This window comes from Egretta garzetta, unplaced genomic scaffold (genome assembly GCF_000687185.1).
Source record: "Egretta garzetta isolate BGI_Z169 unplaced genomic scaffold, ASM68718v1 scaffold60, whole genome shotgun sequence".
In the NCBI taxonomy this organism is placed as follows: Eukaryota; Metazoa; Chordata; class Aves; order Pelecaniformes; family Ardeidae; genus Egretta; species Egretta garzetta.
The window spans coordinates 1,696,685-1,709,970 of record NW_009258269.1 but is presented as its reverse complement, the minus strand read 5'-3'; the positions used below and the strand labels follow the sequence as shown (position 1 = coordinate 1,709,970).

At 43.5% G+C, this 13,286-nt stretch overlaps 1 protein-coding gene across 3 annotated transcripts in view; it reads left to right on the top strand.

Annotated features, from left to right (window-relative positions):
- The window catches only part of FBXW11 (F-box and WD repeat domain containing 11), a 69,265-nt gene extending 57,212 nt beyond the window's left edge, over window positions 1–12,053 (top strand). For all 3 annotated transcript variants that reach the window (XM_035888887.1, XM_009649647.2, XM_035888894.1), the window contains 6 exons: window positions 629–878; window positions 2,238–2,356; window positions 2,982–3,092; window positions 4,108–4,186; window positions 6,005–6,193; window positions 9,944–12,053. In XM_035888887.1, coding sequence (XP_035744780.1) covers window positions 629–878; window positions 2,238–2,356; window positions 2,982–3,092; window positions 4,108–4,186; window positions 6,005–6,166 — 721 coding nt within the window. In that variant the 3' untranslated portion in view covers window positions 6,167–6,193; window positions 9,944–12,053. The remainder of the gene's footprint in view (window positions 1–628; window positions 879–2,237; window positions 2,357–2,981; window positions 3,093–4,107; window positions 4,187–6,004; window positions 6,194–9,943) is intronic.
- The last annotated feature ends 1,233 nt before the right edge of the window (window positions 12,054–13,286 follow it).

Here is a 13,286-nt window from a genome sequence, read left to right as displayed (position 1 = left end):
TAAATTCTTGCATGAATTCAGTGGTCAGTAGATGTCCAACAAAGATGCTCAGATACAGTTCAGTGGAAGGGCTTTGTCTCCTTCTGGTGTCTTGCATTGGCATACCAATGTCAATCTCTATAAAACTTTTAAAAAATGAAGAACTGATCATAGCACCTTCAGGTAGTATAAATTTAGGAGTGATTTTTCACTTCATGTAAACTAGTAGGTAGACCTGGAGGGTGCTGCATCCCAGTTGTCACTGGCGTGTGCTAAATCTGAATAAATAGTGTAAAGCTGGAAAAAATCATATTGGGTAGTGTTTGTTGTGGTCCGTTCCATCGTTTTATGCATCATACAGGTTTTAGTCTTCCTGGAAGAGTTAGAGAATTGTGGTCGCTGTTAAGCAGCCTTTTCTCTTAGCAGTGGTCCAGGCTTAGGCATTTCCTGGCTTAATTGGTCACTGCTGTTAATCATTGCTTGTGAGCCTGAGATGTGAACTAGGATACTTCCCCAGTTGCTGTTGTCTTGCCTTCCCCAATCAGAGACCTCTCCATTAGAGATAGTAACCTACCTGTGCACGTTTATGCTTTATACCGTGCACAGAGCCATCCTCCTTCATTTGGAACAAAATTCTTTTCTTTTGCAGAGTTTGGGATGTAAATACAGGTGAAGTTCTGAACACGTTGATTCATCACAACGAGGCAGTGCTTCATTTGAGGTTCAGTAATGGCTTAATGGTGACATGCTCAAAGGACAGATCAATTGCTGTTTGGGATATGGCATCACCTACTGACATCACCCTGCGCCGTGTCTTAGTTGGCCATCGTGCTGCTGTTAACGTGGTAGACTTCGATGACAAGTATATTGTGTCAGCGTCGGGTGACAGGACCATTAAAGTAAGTTGGCAGAGCTCTGATCTAGGTCTGCACGCCTACCATGCCAGAAAAGCTTCCGAGTGTTACTCAACTCTGAATAGCTGAGGTGTTCAGAAGCAGTCCTGTGCCTTTTTCTTTACCATTCGGTGAGCTGCTTCCTCTTGCTAGCTGTTAATGTCTTTATGAGCATAACTAGGCTCGTAACATTTTTGTGGCTTCTGTCGTACAATTGCAAAAAAAGTGAAGCCCGTTTGCTGTTTGAACTCTAGTCTCAAGATTGGTTTGTTTGTTAAATGTGGCACTTTTTGTGCCTTTTTCCAAGTGGTATTTTTTATTTCAATTGGCAGTCCTGTTCCAGACATGAAATTTATCAGCAGTTGCCTTTCCTCACCACGCCTTCCCAGCAGCTCAACCAGACTTTGCCATGTTTGAAGAATTAAGAGGCTGTATTTGAAGACTATTACATACCAGAAGATTTGAGTTACCCAGAGTGTATTAATATAACAAAGGCGTTTCCACCCTTCCCTCTCTAGAACCAGAGCTACCTTAGACTGTGCCAAAAAGCTCTTGGCAGTTTAATGTCCAAATATCTGCCAAAGATCCTGCTGCACTCTGTGTTGGAAAATGAGCCACTGGATACTCTACGTTACAACTTCAATTACAGTTCATTAAAAATGGGCAAAGTTGATTGAATCATTTAATGTTAAGAAAGAAGTGGCCATGGAACTTTCACAGGCCGTGGTTTTGGCCTTCTCTTACTAGTAGATTGCTAGCAATTTCTTTCGTTTAAAAAAAAAAGGGGGGGGGGTGCATATGGGATAACTTCCACTTTTTAAAAATTATTACTAACTTACCAAGATTCAGGTGTAATGAAGTTTTTGAAATAATTGGGGCAGTCTCTACCACTTGAAAGTATTTTATATTTGAGGGTGGTGAAACACTGGAAGGGGTTGCCCAGAGAGGTGGTGGAGGCCCCATCCCTGGAAGCATTCAAGGCCAGGTTGGACGGGGCTCTGAGCAACCTGATCTAGTTAGCAGTGTCCCTGCTCACTGCAGGGGGGTTGGACTAGCTGACCTCTAGGGGTCCCTTCCAACCCAAAACATTCTATGATTCTATGATACAGACCCCCCCCAACTTTTCTCATTGACTCGAAGTGCAATAGCAGTGCCCATGGCTCTTGTCACCCCTGGGTCCCCATAGCACCAGTCTCCCATTAATGCCAGGTACCCACTCTTTGCCCATAAAAATACTACGCGAGTTTCATTCCCATTGTCCAGCAAAGGTCAGCCTCAGACCTCTTCTCTTCATGGATTTGTAATGGCTTCTATTGAAATGCAAAAGTATAATTCTGAGAGGAGCATTTATCCCGTGTCTCACAGGTCTGGAGTACAAGTACATGCGAGTTTGTTCGTACTCTAAATGGGCACAAGCGTGGCATTGCATGCCTTCAGTACAGGGATCGACTAGTTGTCAGTGGATCTTCAGACAATACCATTAGGTGGGTGCCCACGAGCTGCTATCGGTATGTAACTGTGCATTTGCATGTGTGAAAATAGGATTTCCCCTGACCTCTGGTGGTGGTCTGCACTGCTGTGTGCGCAAAACATCCTTGGTATGTCTTGCTGTTGGAGGAGATGATGCATGAATGAAACTTAACTCACTGTGAGAGTAAACATACCGCATCCCTGTGAAACAGCGGGACACGGGGGTTTTTGTCAAAGGTGAACAAAACTTACCCATTGCTATAGTTTATCACTGTGTCTTCTGCTTGGAGAGATGAGGAAGACATTGGTCGCTGGTTTCCTTAATTACTTTCTGAACCTCTAATCATTGGTTTATGCAGAATAGAAAAAAAGTGTATTAAAGTTTCCCAAGATAACTTTTAAACACGTATCCAACCTTTACTTGCATGTGATTTAGAAGGACTAAATTAATTTTGATACACTGCAGCTGCAACACAAACTCATCTGAGTTGCAGGCAAGGAACATCTCATGGTTCTCTGCCTTTTTTGGGCAAATTACATGGTATCTGCCACAGAAAACCACTCGGCTTAAGTCACTGCATGTGTGGCTCAGGGACAATGCTGAATGTGAAATACTCAGACTTTCTCTGTTCTCTTAAGGCTATGGGACATTGAATGCGGTGCCTGTTTAAGAGTATTAGAAGGCCATGAAGAACTGGTTCGATGCATCAGGTTCGACAATAAGAGGATTGTTAGTGGAGCCTACGATGGGTATGTTTTTGACAGCAATTTTAAAAAGTTTTGCCTTTCTCAGCAAAGCATTTTCTGGAAGCCATTGAGCCTTGTGTTCCCTTGCGTAAGGGTTCTCTTCTGATTTGACTAATGGATCAATATTTAACTGAGTGGCTTCTGCTTGAGCATTTCAACGCATCGAGCTGCAGTTTTAAGTAGCCAAGAAATTGCTTTTCTGGTGCTCTTTAGCACGCTCCTAAATTGTGTTATCACTCAAATTTGACTTTCCATAGAAAGTGAACTTTTGTTTGGCTGAAGTGGCATTCCTTTGTTTCTTCCCTCAGGAATCGCTCCTTGCCCGGTCCTGTGTGCTTAGAGTAGTTTAAGCTTTCTATTTTTATGACAGTAGCATTGACAATGTTTTTTGCGAGCATAAATATATCTTGTGGGGCTCTTGGCAGTCTTCAGTGACCATTTCTGTTGGGTTGAGGGCAGGAGCCCCACTGTTAGCGCTCCTGACTTGCTGGGTATTTTCAGTGTGTAGTGGATTCAGGACAGCTTACATCCATGTCCAGTTTCTCCATTTCTTTCTCAGCCTGTTTTATACTTCAAGTGAACAGTAGAGTTACTTAAAACAGTTCCTGAACTGTGTTTGTCTGCAGCCTTTTTTTTTGGGTTTAGCGTCTCACTGAGGCTGGCAGTCCCAGCTTAATTCCCACTGGAACTCATCAGTAGTGCTGTGAGCTTTTGAGATCTTCTGCGGTTCCAAAATGGTTTGTGCATACATAATAATCAATTTGTCTTTCATATAACCAACCCATTTGGTCCATCACAAAGGCAGCAACTGTGTTTGGTGCTGAAAAGAAATACTGAACTCTGTGTTTTACGAGGTTTAGTGTTAGTATTTTAGTGAAGATAGATTCTAACATTTTGCTTGATCCTGATAAACCAGCTGTAGGGGAAATCTGGCATACTTCCTATTGCTTTAGATGTTTCTTCTATGTTTGTACTTGAAACAATGCTTTCATAATGACCTTTTTATTTTACTTTATAGCAAGATTAAAGTTTGGGACTTGCAAGCTGCTCTTGACCCTCGTGCCCCAGCAAGTACATTATGCTTGCGTACATTAGTGGTATGTAAAATGAATTCATTTGGGGTTATCTGAAACCTTTTAATTGTAAGTGGGAGGCATTTTGTTACATTACAGTGGGATAGGTGGAAAAACTCAGGATGTTCTATAAAGTCTAGGCTGCTGCTTGTTCTATATATGTTCATAGAATCATAGAGGTTGAAAAAACCCTTTCAGATCCCCAAGCCCAACCGTTCCCCTACCCCTGCCATCCCACCACTAAACCCTGCCCTAAGCACCGCGTCTGCCTGGCTTTTAAACCCCCCCAGGGCTGGGGACTCGACCCCTTCCCTGGGCAGCCCCTCCCAGTGCTTGACAACCCTTTCACTGAAAATTTTTTTCCTAATGTCCAACCTAAACCTGCCCTGGTGCAATTTCAGACCATTTCCCCTTGTCCTATCGCCCGTTACCAGGGAGAAGAGACCAACCCCCACCTCGCTAGAGCCACGTTTGGATCTGAGCTTAAAAGAAAGATCAAGTTTTTCTAGTTTGAGATTCTTGGATGCTCTTAAAAAAACAATCAGCATGACACTGTATCAAATAATTTTAGTTATTGCTGTGTTTCCCTAATGTCATTGTAGTGCTGGCTTTAAATGTTCTCATATTAAAAAGAGGGGAGGAATCCCATGAGCCTTTCCCAAAGCTTTCTCCTAACCCTTCAGTCTGGAAGGAAGAGATGTGAAGAGGGAAGGGAGGTTGGGTTGGAAGGATTACTGCAGGAACTCTGATCACTTTAGAGGACTATCAGATAGAAGGCTGTTGCTTAACTTACACTTTTCTTTGTAAAGAGGGTTATTTGGTTTATGACAGTAAACTTAAAAACAAATTGGGGAAATGAGTTCGTTGTTCTTTTCACAGAAATGTGCATGAAATTTTACTTCAGGAGTCAGGTTGACAAGCTAGTAGCAACCCCGAGGTGTCTGTCTGTAATGGTAACTGGCTTATTCAGCACGTGCTTGGCCTTTCCAACACCTAAAGAAGTGCTTACCTGGCCAGAAATGCTTCTGGTTTTTATTTCTTTTCAGTAGTCTTTGTACAGAGCTGAGATTTAACCATTCTTTTATTCGATAAATGCAGTGTATGTAGTTTTACTGAAGAACTTGATTCCCTTCTGTGGGTATACTGTACCTGAGGTTATGGTTTGGAGATCAGTCTGACGGCTTCGGTTGGTCGTCTAAGAAAAGTAGTGTACTCCTTTTAAATTTATTAAAAATGGATAGGCGGGGTGAAGAGGAGAACCCTTTCTGGGCCTCTTAGTGCCATTTTGAGATTTCTTGGAAGAGCTGACGGAGCATGTACTCCTCCTCTGCCTCCCCTTCTTATGGCAGCCTTTGAACACGGTCTGTCTTCGCTGGTAAGCGAGCCCTAATGATCCTTTCAGCAGCGTGTCCTAGATGAAGCTGTGATGTGGTGTATTAGGGCTACACAAAAGTGGAGTTAGCAGCAGCGTCGAATGCAAATGTCAGGGAAGAGAAGGAGACCTGGCAGATTGTCAGTGCCAGCCAATCTTCTAAATTGCTGCCGCTTGATTGATAGGCTGCTTTCATCTTTAATAATCTCAGCCTCTATGGCTGGCCCCTCCAGGGGAGGCTTGGGGTTTACGAGCACTGGATTTGGAAGCCATGTGTTTTGGTGGAAAAAAAACCCTTACATACGAAATCAGCTTTTCTTAAACTTTAGTGTAATTATAACGAAGGGTTTCTTAACCAGAACACTGGAGTTTGGGTACACCGTTCTGTGTCCAGATGCACGCGTGAGTACAAATGTAGCGAAATGCTACCCTCTTCTTGCCTTGCTAAGCTGATTTTATATTGCTTGCAGGAACATTCAGGACGTGTCTTCAGACTCCAGTTTGATGAATTTCAGATCATTAGTAGTTCCCATGACGATACAATTCTGATTTGGGATTTCTTAAATGTGCCACCCAGTGCCCAGAATGAGACCCGCTCTCCATCTAGAACATACACTTACATCTCCAGATAACAGTCTGCACTTTACTGCCCTCAGAAGGTAAGTCTCCCTCTTTTTACTGTCTGTAGTACAAGTATCTGAAGTGATCGCTCTGCCTGCAGGCTGGCTCAGTCAAAACAAGCAGCTGATGTTTTCCTTAACAAAATAAAGCCTATTTATGCCACCTCTTTCACTATTTGGTGTTTGTATGGTCACGCTTCAGCTTATGAAACGTGTCATTTTATGTTATCTTATCCCCTTCTGTAATCACTCCTGTCTATAATTGGGTACTTCAGGTATTTTATGGAAAGTTATTACATATTCACAACATTGTTGGAAATGCAGGAGACTTGGTGTATTGCACAAGTATTCCAAATACCCTGTGAAATCAGAGCTTGTTAGAGTTCTCGATGCATCTGCTTGCTACAGGAATCTTTATAATGAGCATTGCAATGCTTCTCTAGTAAACTGAATGTACATATGATCTTTGGACAAATGCTCATCAGAAATGAGCAGTTCCAAGGTAACCATGAGTAGTATGGAAGGCTTTCAGAACTAAAAATTGCATCATGCTAGCAACATGGCAACTCAGAGCTGTCAGAAACAGTGCACGGGAACTTTGCCTATTTTGTTTCCATTTTTCTGCAAGTCAGCTTCATTTAGTTCTCGAAGGACGGTGGGTAGAAGCTCCGCTGTAGATTTATTTGTTAGAACAGTGGATTCTTTTCCTTATGTCATCTGTGTTGCTGCCAACAATTGCACGTCAATCTATAAATAGCTGTGAATGCTGGGACTTGGAAACGCAGGAATTGCCTTACCAAAGCAGAGCAGTCACCCCTTTCCCCAGTGCCCCGTCTCTGCCAGTGCTGAGACTGGATGCTTCCAAGGAAGTGGAGACACCGCAGCGCGAGGAGTTAGGAGCAACATTGCCCCCACAGGAAGGATTTATTTTATTTGGGGTAGATAATTAGTAGTTTGCTTAAACTTTGTGGGAAAAGCTTTCCCTGACTTCATGTAAGCATGGATTTTCATTATCTATCTGTATATGTTTATCTCTGCTGTGGCAATGAGTTCCTCAGGTTTTTCCACTCCTTCTGTAGGATCTGCTTCTGGCTGGGAAATACCTTCCCTTGTGAAGACACACTTTGCTGCCTAGAGGTGCTGGTTCTTAAAGTTAGTTTTCTTTCACCTGGGAGCCACTCTTCAGGGAAGTGTTGGCTGCCCTTCCTACTAACTGAACTCCTGCTCATTCTAAATAAAGCGGAGATAACGTCCTCTCTGGATATGACACTCGGATCTGTTGGCTCGTCGCGTTTCAAAGAGGGTCAAAGCAAATATCTCAAGGGTGGGTGTCACGAGGACAGAGCCAGACTCTTCTCAGTGGTGCCCAGTGACAGGCCAAGGGGCAATGGGCACAAACTGAAACATAAGAGGTTTCAGTTGAATATGTGGAAGAACTACTGCTTTACCTTGAGGGTGCCCGAGCCCTGGCCCAGGCTGCCCAGGGGGGCTGTGGAGTCTCCTTCTCTGGAGATATTCAAAGCCTGCCCGGATGAAGTCCTGTGCAACCTGCTCTGGGTGACCCTCCTTTAGCAGGAGGGTTGGACTGGGTGAGCTCCAGAGGGCCCTGCCAACCCTTGCAAAAAAAAAAAAAAAAAAGCTGCCCATTGCTAGGCAGGGTTGCCTGTCTTCCTGAACCTGTAATTACTTAATATAATTAGGCCCTGATTAAGGCAGAAGTCTTGCGCTATGATGATGAGCTGGTGTGCAGAATCAGCAGTTAACGGCACTTTCTCTTAAAACCACATTTTAAGAACACTGCTGCAGGCGTAGTTTAGTAAAACTCACGGACTTCCTTATCAAGAGAAATCTGGAAAGGCTAAACTGCTAAACTCAGTGTTTGTACAGGGTGGGGAAGTGGCTAAAGACACAACGTTCTGGGAGGTAAATCCTGAAAATACCCAAAGAGCCTGGTACTCCAGCTCTGCTTACCTGTGATTTCCACTTCAGAATGGTTTGATTTGAGCCGGGGTGACACACTGGTACCCTTGCTGTGGAAAGCTTGGTGCTGTCCCTGATGGTAACATCCTTAGGGACTCTGTCCCGCTCCTTTAAGACGGAGATGCTGCCATTGGCTTCTGTGCCATGGGTCCACACCTAGGTGAACTTCTGCTGTGGAAACTCCGAGGCTTGTTGAAGTTTAGGAGTTTTCCCTCTCTGTGGAAAAGTTTGGTTGTTTTTTTTTCTCCTTTCTGAATAATACTTTTTTTTTTTTTTCTTTTCCCCCTTGCCTTTTCAGGCATATAGAATAGGGTGTGTGAGAAACGGACAATACTGTTAGGAACAATCTCCATCTATCTTACAGTTCATACACCAGGACTTTCTTCTGTTAACTTACAAGATAATTTGAAGCTGACAATTTTTTTGTTGTTGTTAAAAAAAAAAAAATTACAGAAGTATATTTTGGCAATCTTTTATGTGTTTTAATTTCTGGAAAAGCTATACATAGCATGTCTTAAGCACAAAAGTAATTAGGAGTTGAATAAAATTCCTATCAATTTGCTTGACCAGCACTATGCTGGTGTCTTTCCTCTCTTGCCACATGTGGCCCGCAAGACCGTCGTTGAGATTTGTCAGTGAAATACGAGAAATGCCCTTGGCAGCGCGTTCTTCCGTTCGGATTCTGCCTACTTGACAGTTTTGCACAGCTTATGTCTGACTTGTCCCGTGACGCGCAGCTGAAACCACGCAGACCCCCATATCCTGGGACTTGTTGGTGTTGGTAATGGCAGTCCCTACATGATTATTTCCTATATAGGAGAGATGCTGTGATGTCACTTTTTGACAGGTTTGTCTGACTTCAGAATCCAAAAACCGGTAAATCTACATGAAATTATGGTCGAACAGCTAATATTTCATTATGACATTTAATGAAATAGCTTTATATGCTTTCAAGCATTATACTTTTCTGAATTTTGAAGCAGCCCCGTATGCTTTTTTACAAGGCTTGCGATGTTATGTCTCTTCAAAGCGGATCGTTTTTGACAGTCCTGGCAGTTGGCTGCGAGAGTTTTATTGCTTTCTGTTGAATTCCTGTTGTTTATTGTAACATGATAAAAATTGTTACCATATGATAGGCTAATATTCTTCTATTAAGCTCTAGGCCTTGGGCTGGGGGAAGGGAAGTCAAGGGGAAGTGCCTAAAGATGTTTTAACCTTTCGTGGGAATTCCATATCAGAAGAGGGTAGTTCTCCGTGGCCCATAAAAATTAGTTTGGGAAGTGGCAGGTAAAATCAGAGTTCAGATTTAATTACACTAAGAATTTGCCCTGGCTCCAAATTAATAATGGAGTCATGAGGTTGGAAAAGGTAACCGGGACCTAAAACTACTGAGTTTTTTGTCTGTTTTCGTAAAAACCCATGCATTTAAAGCGACTGAGCTTTGTATCCTGTGCAGAGCTTCCTCTTCTGCAGCGTGAAGAAGAAAGGAAAATTTTCTCTCAGTTCAGTGTAGGTGACCATTTTGGTAAAGAGCGCTCGGCGTTCAGCGAGCCCGGTGGCTCACCTGTCAGCCCCAAGAGGGTTTTTGATTCTTGAAGGAAGGGCTTCCAGCCCAGAGGGATGTATTTAATGGCGAGCAACCCCTTAGTGTGCCGCCTCGGTGTTGCACTCCTCACGGGTATTTTGCCCTTTTACTTTCAGCCTGGAGCACAAGGTGTGGGCCTAAGCTCCTCCAGATGTCTCCATGTGTTGCTTGTTGGTTTGTATCTTCTGCCATTCAGCTTATCTTTTGTCTTTTGTCTTTTTCAGGGTTTCACAGTCTTGAACTACTGGATTTTTGGCTACTACATGCCTGAAGATGTCGATTGACAGCTAAAGTCAGAATTGGTTCTAGATGCTGTGTAGATGCAAAGCAGCACAATTCTATATCTAAATTTCTTAACCTTTCCTGCTCTCAGTGGTCGTCTTTGAATTTACTACAAATTCACTGACTTCGAGTAGCTGAATTTCAGAAGCCTGTCCTTCCCTGCAATGAGAAATCCAAAGCTTCACATGTAAATTGTCCGTAGAAACTGAACTCTGATGGCTTGTTTTTCAGAAATAAATCAGAAGTCAAGAAAGGACTTGGCCTAATTTATATTGCTTTGCACTTTTGTCTGACTTTAAAGAAAAAAAACATTCTCCAATGAAATTTGGGTGCCAAACACATACCCAGAATGTACAGAGCTTTGCTTTCAAAGTCACCGTTGTCCTTTAGACTTTACTCTCATGACAGATTCAGAGCCTGTTTTGTTTGATTAGGAGTGTACGCTGGACTCTTAGAAATATTTCTGAATTGCTCAGTAATATTTTTGGATTACAGTTTACTTGTTTCTGCACCAATAATTTCTTTTAAATTAAAGATTTACCTGTAATTCAGGCTAGGTTATCTGAACTAGTTGTATAGCACTGTCTTTTCCTTTTAACTGTGCTCTGTACTACAGCCGCCCTGCGCTTCCTAATGTTTGGTATACTAAAACCTTTCCATGTGTGCTTGCCTCATTTCAAATACTGTATAAGCATGTAGATATAATGTACATAACAGTGTAACCTCCGGGTGCTAGGAGTCAGGATTTCCTGACACTACACACTAACACAGAACGTGGTAGCACTTGGCAGCAGGATGTTCTAACTACTGGCACTGTAGGGGTTAATAGGAGTTACCGAGACGTTTTCTCTGCGAAAGGAGGTTTTCAGTATTCATTAGGATTTTTTTAATGGGAACTACATATTTTAAAATGTAATTTCTAAACTTTTTAAAAATTAAAAAAACGTTTAATTTATGTTCTGTATCTTATATTTTTGTGCCGCAGTATTTACAAGATGTCTTTCTTTTAATACCAGCGGGTCCTCGCAAACGCCTGCTGATGTCCTTCTTTAGCATTAGTTTGGCTGCTCAATGGAGAAGATGCCATGGGCCAAAGTTCAATTTATTTATGTTTGATTATGTTTGATTGATGTGACGCTTCCTCACGGTGGAGTGGAGGTCCCCTCAAGTCAACGCTCTGGTTACCGTGCTGATTCCCGTGCTAATTACCCTGCCATAGTTTTCTTTTCCACAGCTGTCGGCTGTGACCGCCCTGCGATGTCCTGCTCATGGTTCCTCTTCGTTAGCATGCTTTTATTAGGAAGTCTCAGTAGTTTCTCCTTACGTTGTCATAGTCTCTTAATTTATGTGGTCATATAAACGCTACTGCATTTTTCTTACGTCAGCATAAGACATGGATAAATGCAAACGTGAATGTTACCTGCATTAGACGTGTGTGGCTGCGCCTGTCGGTGGCTTTTCTTCAACGCTGCAGTGGAGCTCCACGCGAAATCCACCCGGGGAAGAAGGCACCGTTCTGGCACAGAAACGTTTTGCCGTTCCTTTGGTCGTTTGTACGTCGTGTACTTTTGTCCTCTGGCAGCACTTTTCTTGGGTTTGCGTTTTTCCCTTTTTACAATCCCAAAGGTTAGGGGTCGGCCAGTTGCCGAGGGACCGCTCCCGCGTTACCGGCGGAAGGGCCGTGGTTAGACGCAGCGTTGCAGAGGACGCGCCCGCCAAGGTGTTACCAAACCGTTACAGCAGCGCGACTTAAGGTTTTCTCCTCTTCACCCTCCGCGTTGAGAGAGGTGTTGGGATCAGTGTTTAAGTTAAGCTCCCATGTGCGTGTTACTACAACAATATTTATTTCATCGAGATGACCGAATGTGATGAAGGACGCGAGATTTAACACCACGCTCCTAAGCGTCCCCGAGATCACTTTTTGGTAAGCTTGACAGTAGTTCGTGGAACGTGTCTTACTTTACCCTTCTCATCTAATAGCTTTAATATTAAACTGTTTAAAAAGGAAAAATCTGTCGCAGCCCTGAAGAAAAAGGTATTTGTTTCTGAAGAATGGAGTCCCTTTTTTTTTTTTTTTTTTTTTTTTTTTAAAATGCATGTGTAAGATTTAAATTCATGTTTTTCCTTGGGAGATAATGGTATTTGAACATGCGGTCTAAACTTCTTTGTGCTTTGTGTAACATAGCAGTGGACTTTCGTGATTGGCACCCAAGGAACTTGACTCCTGGGATTAATGGTAGTGATCCTGGCTGCACTCTGGACTGTGTTTTGCTAACCATAACTGGGCAACTGTACATTACTGCTATATTAATGTTTCAAAGCACTGGGATAGTCTAATTCTAACTTGTAATTATGTTTGCCAATTATCTGTTTGGAAAGTTGGTGTATGGACAGCTTCTTGAAACTGTTAAATTGTACAGATATCGTTCATGATCTAAAGCTTTGTACTGTGGAATGTGCTTAATAAAAAAAAAAGTTTGAACTTAAGTGGTCAAATAAATGGCTAAGTGATGTCGTCTGACCAACCGCCGGCATCGCGCCGTAGTTAATGTGAGCTCAGCGTGCGTTTGCGCTAACTCTGAGCTCGCGTGGGTAAGCGTTCCTGTGCGGGGCGCTGGTGCCGGCGCTGCTCGCCCGGCGGGTGCCCTTCCCCGGTCATTCGGCAGCGCCCAGCATAAGGCACGTGGCTACCAGGCCAAAGCATTTCGGGTCCAAAAGGTGTCGGCAGTGGCCTGGCCACACGCTTTAGGGGTGCGTGCAGTTTCGAGATGTTTTTTTTTACCCTCCCGCTGGTTACGGTGCGCGCTTCGGGAGGACGCGGTGAAAACCAGAGCTGAGCTGCTTCACCCACCTCGGAGGAACTGAGCCGCAGCGATTCGGGTCACGTGTCAGCAGAACCGTCACAAGAAGAATTTTTTTCTTACTTTATCAAGAATGCAGATAGAATTTTTAAATTCTTACCCGTTTCCCTGGCTGCCAGAGCATCTGTGTTCATGCCCTGAACCCCGGGCTCTTCCAGTGCTGGCTCTGCCTTGAGAAAAGCTTTTTCCTTGGCTTTTCTTTAGCTACTGTGCAGTGACTCGTGGCAGTCAGTGACTCAATGTTCTTGTCCTGGCCTTCTGTGGTCTTCTGGCAGGAGTTTTCTTTGTGAGCTACATTGGCTGGGTGGTTAATGAGTTCCTCCCGTTGGTTTCTGAAGGAGCAGACCAGAAGCGATTGATCGCGCGGGTCCTCTGCCGCTCCCTCCCGCCGTTAGCAGCGGGGACTGGCCAGGGCGTGTCTGGC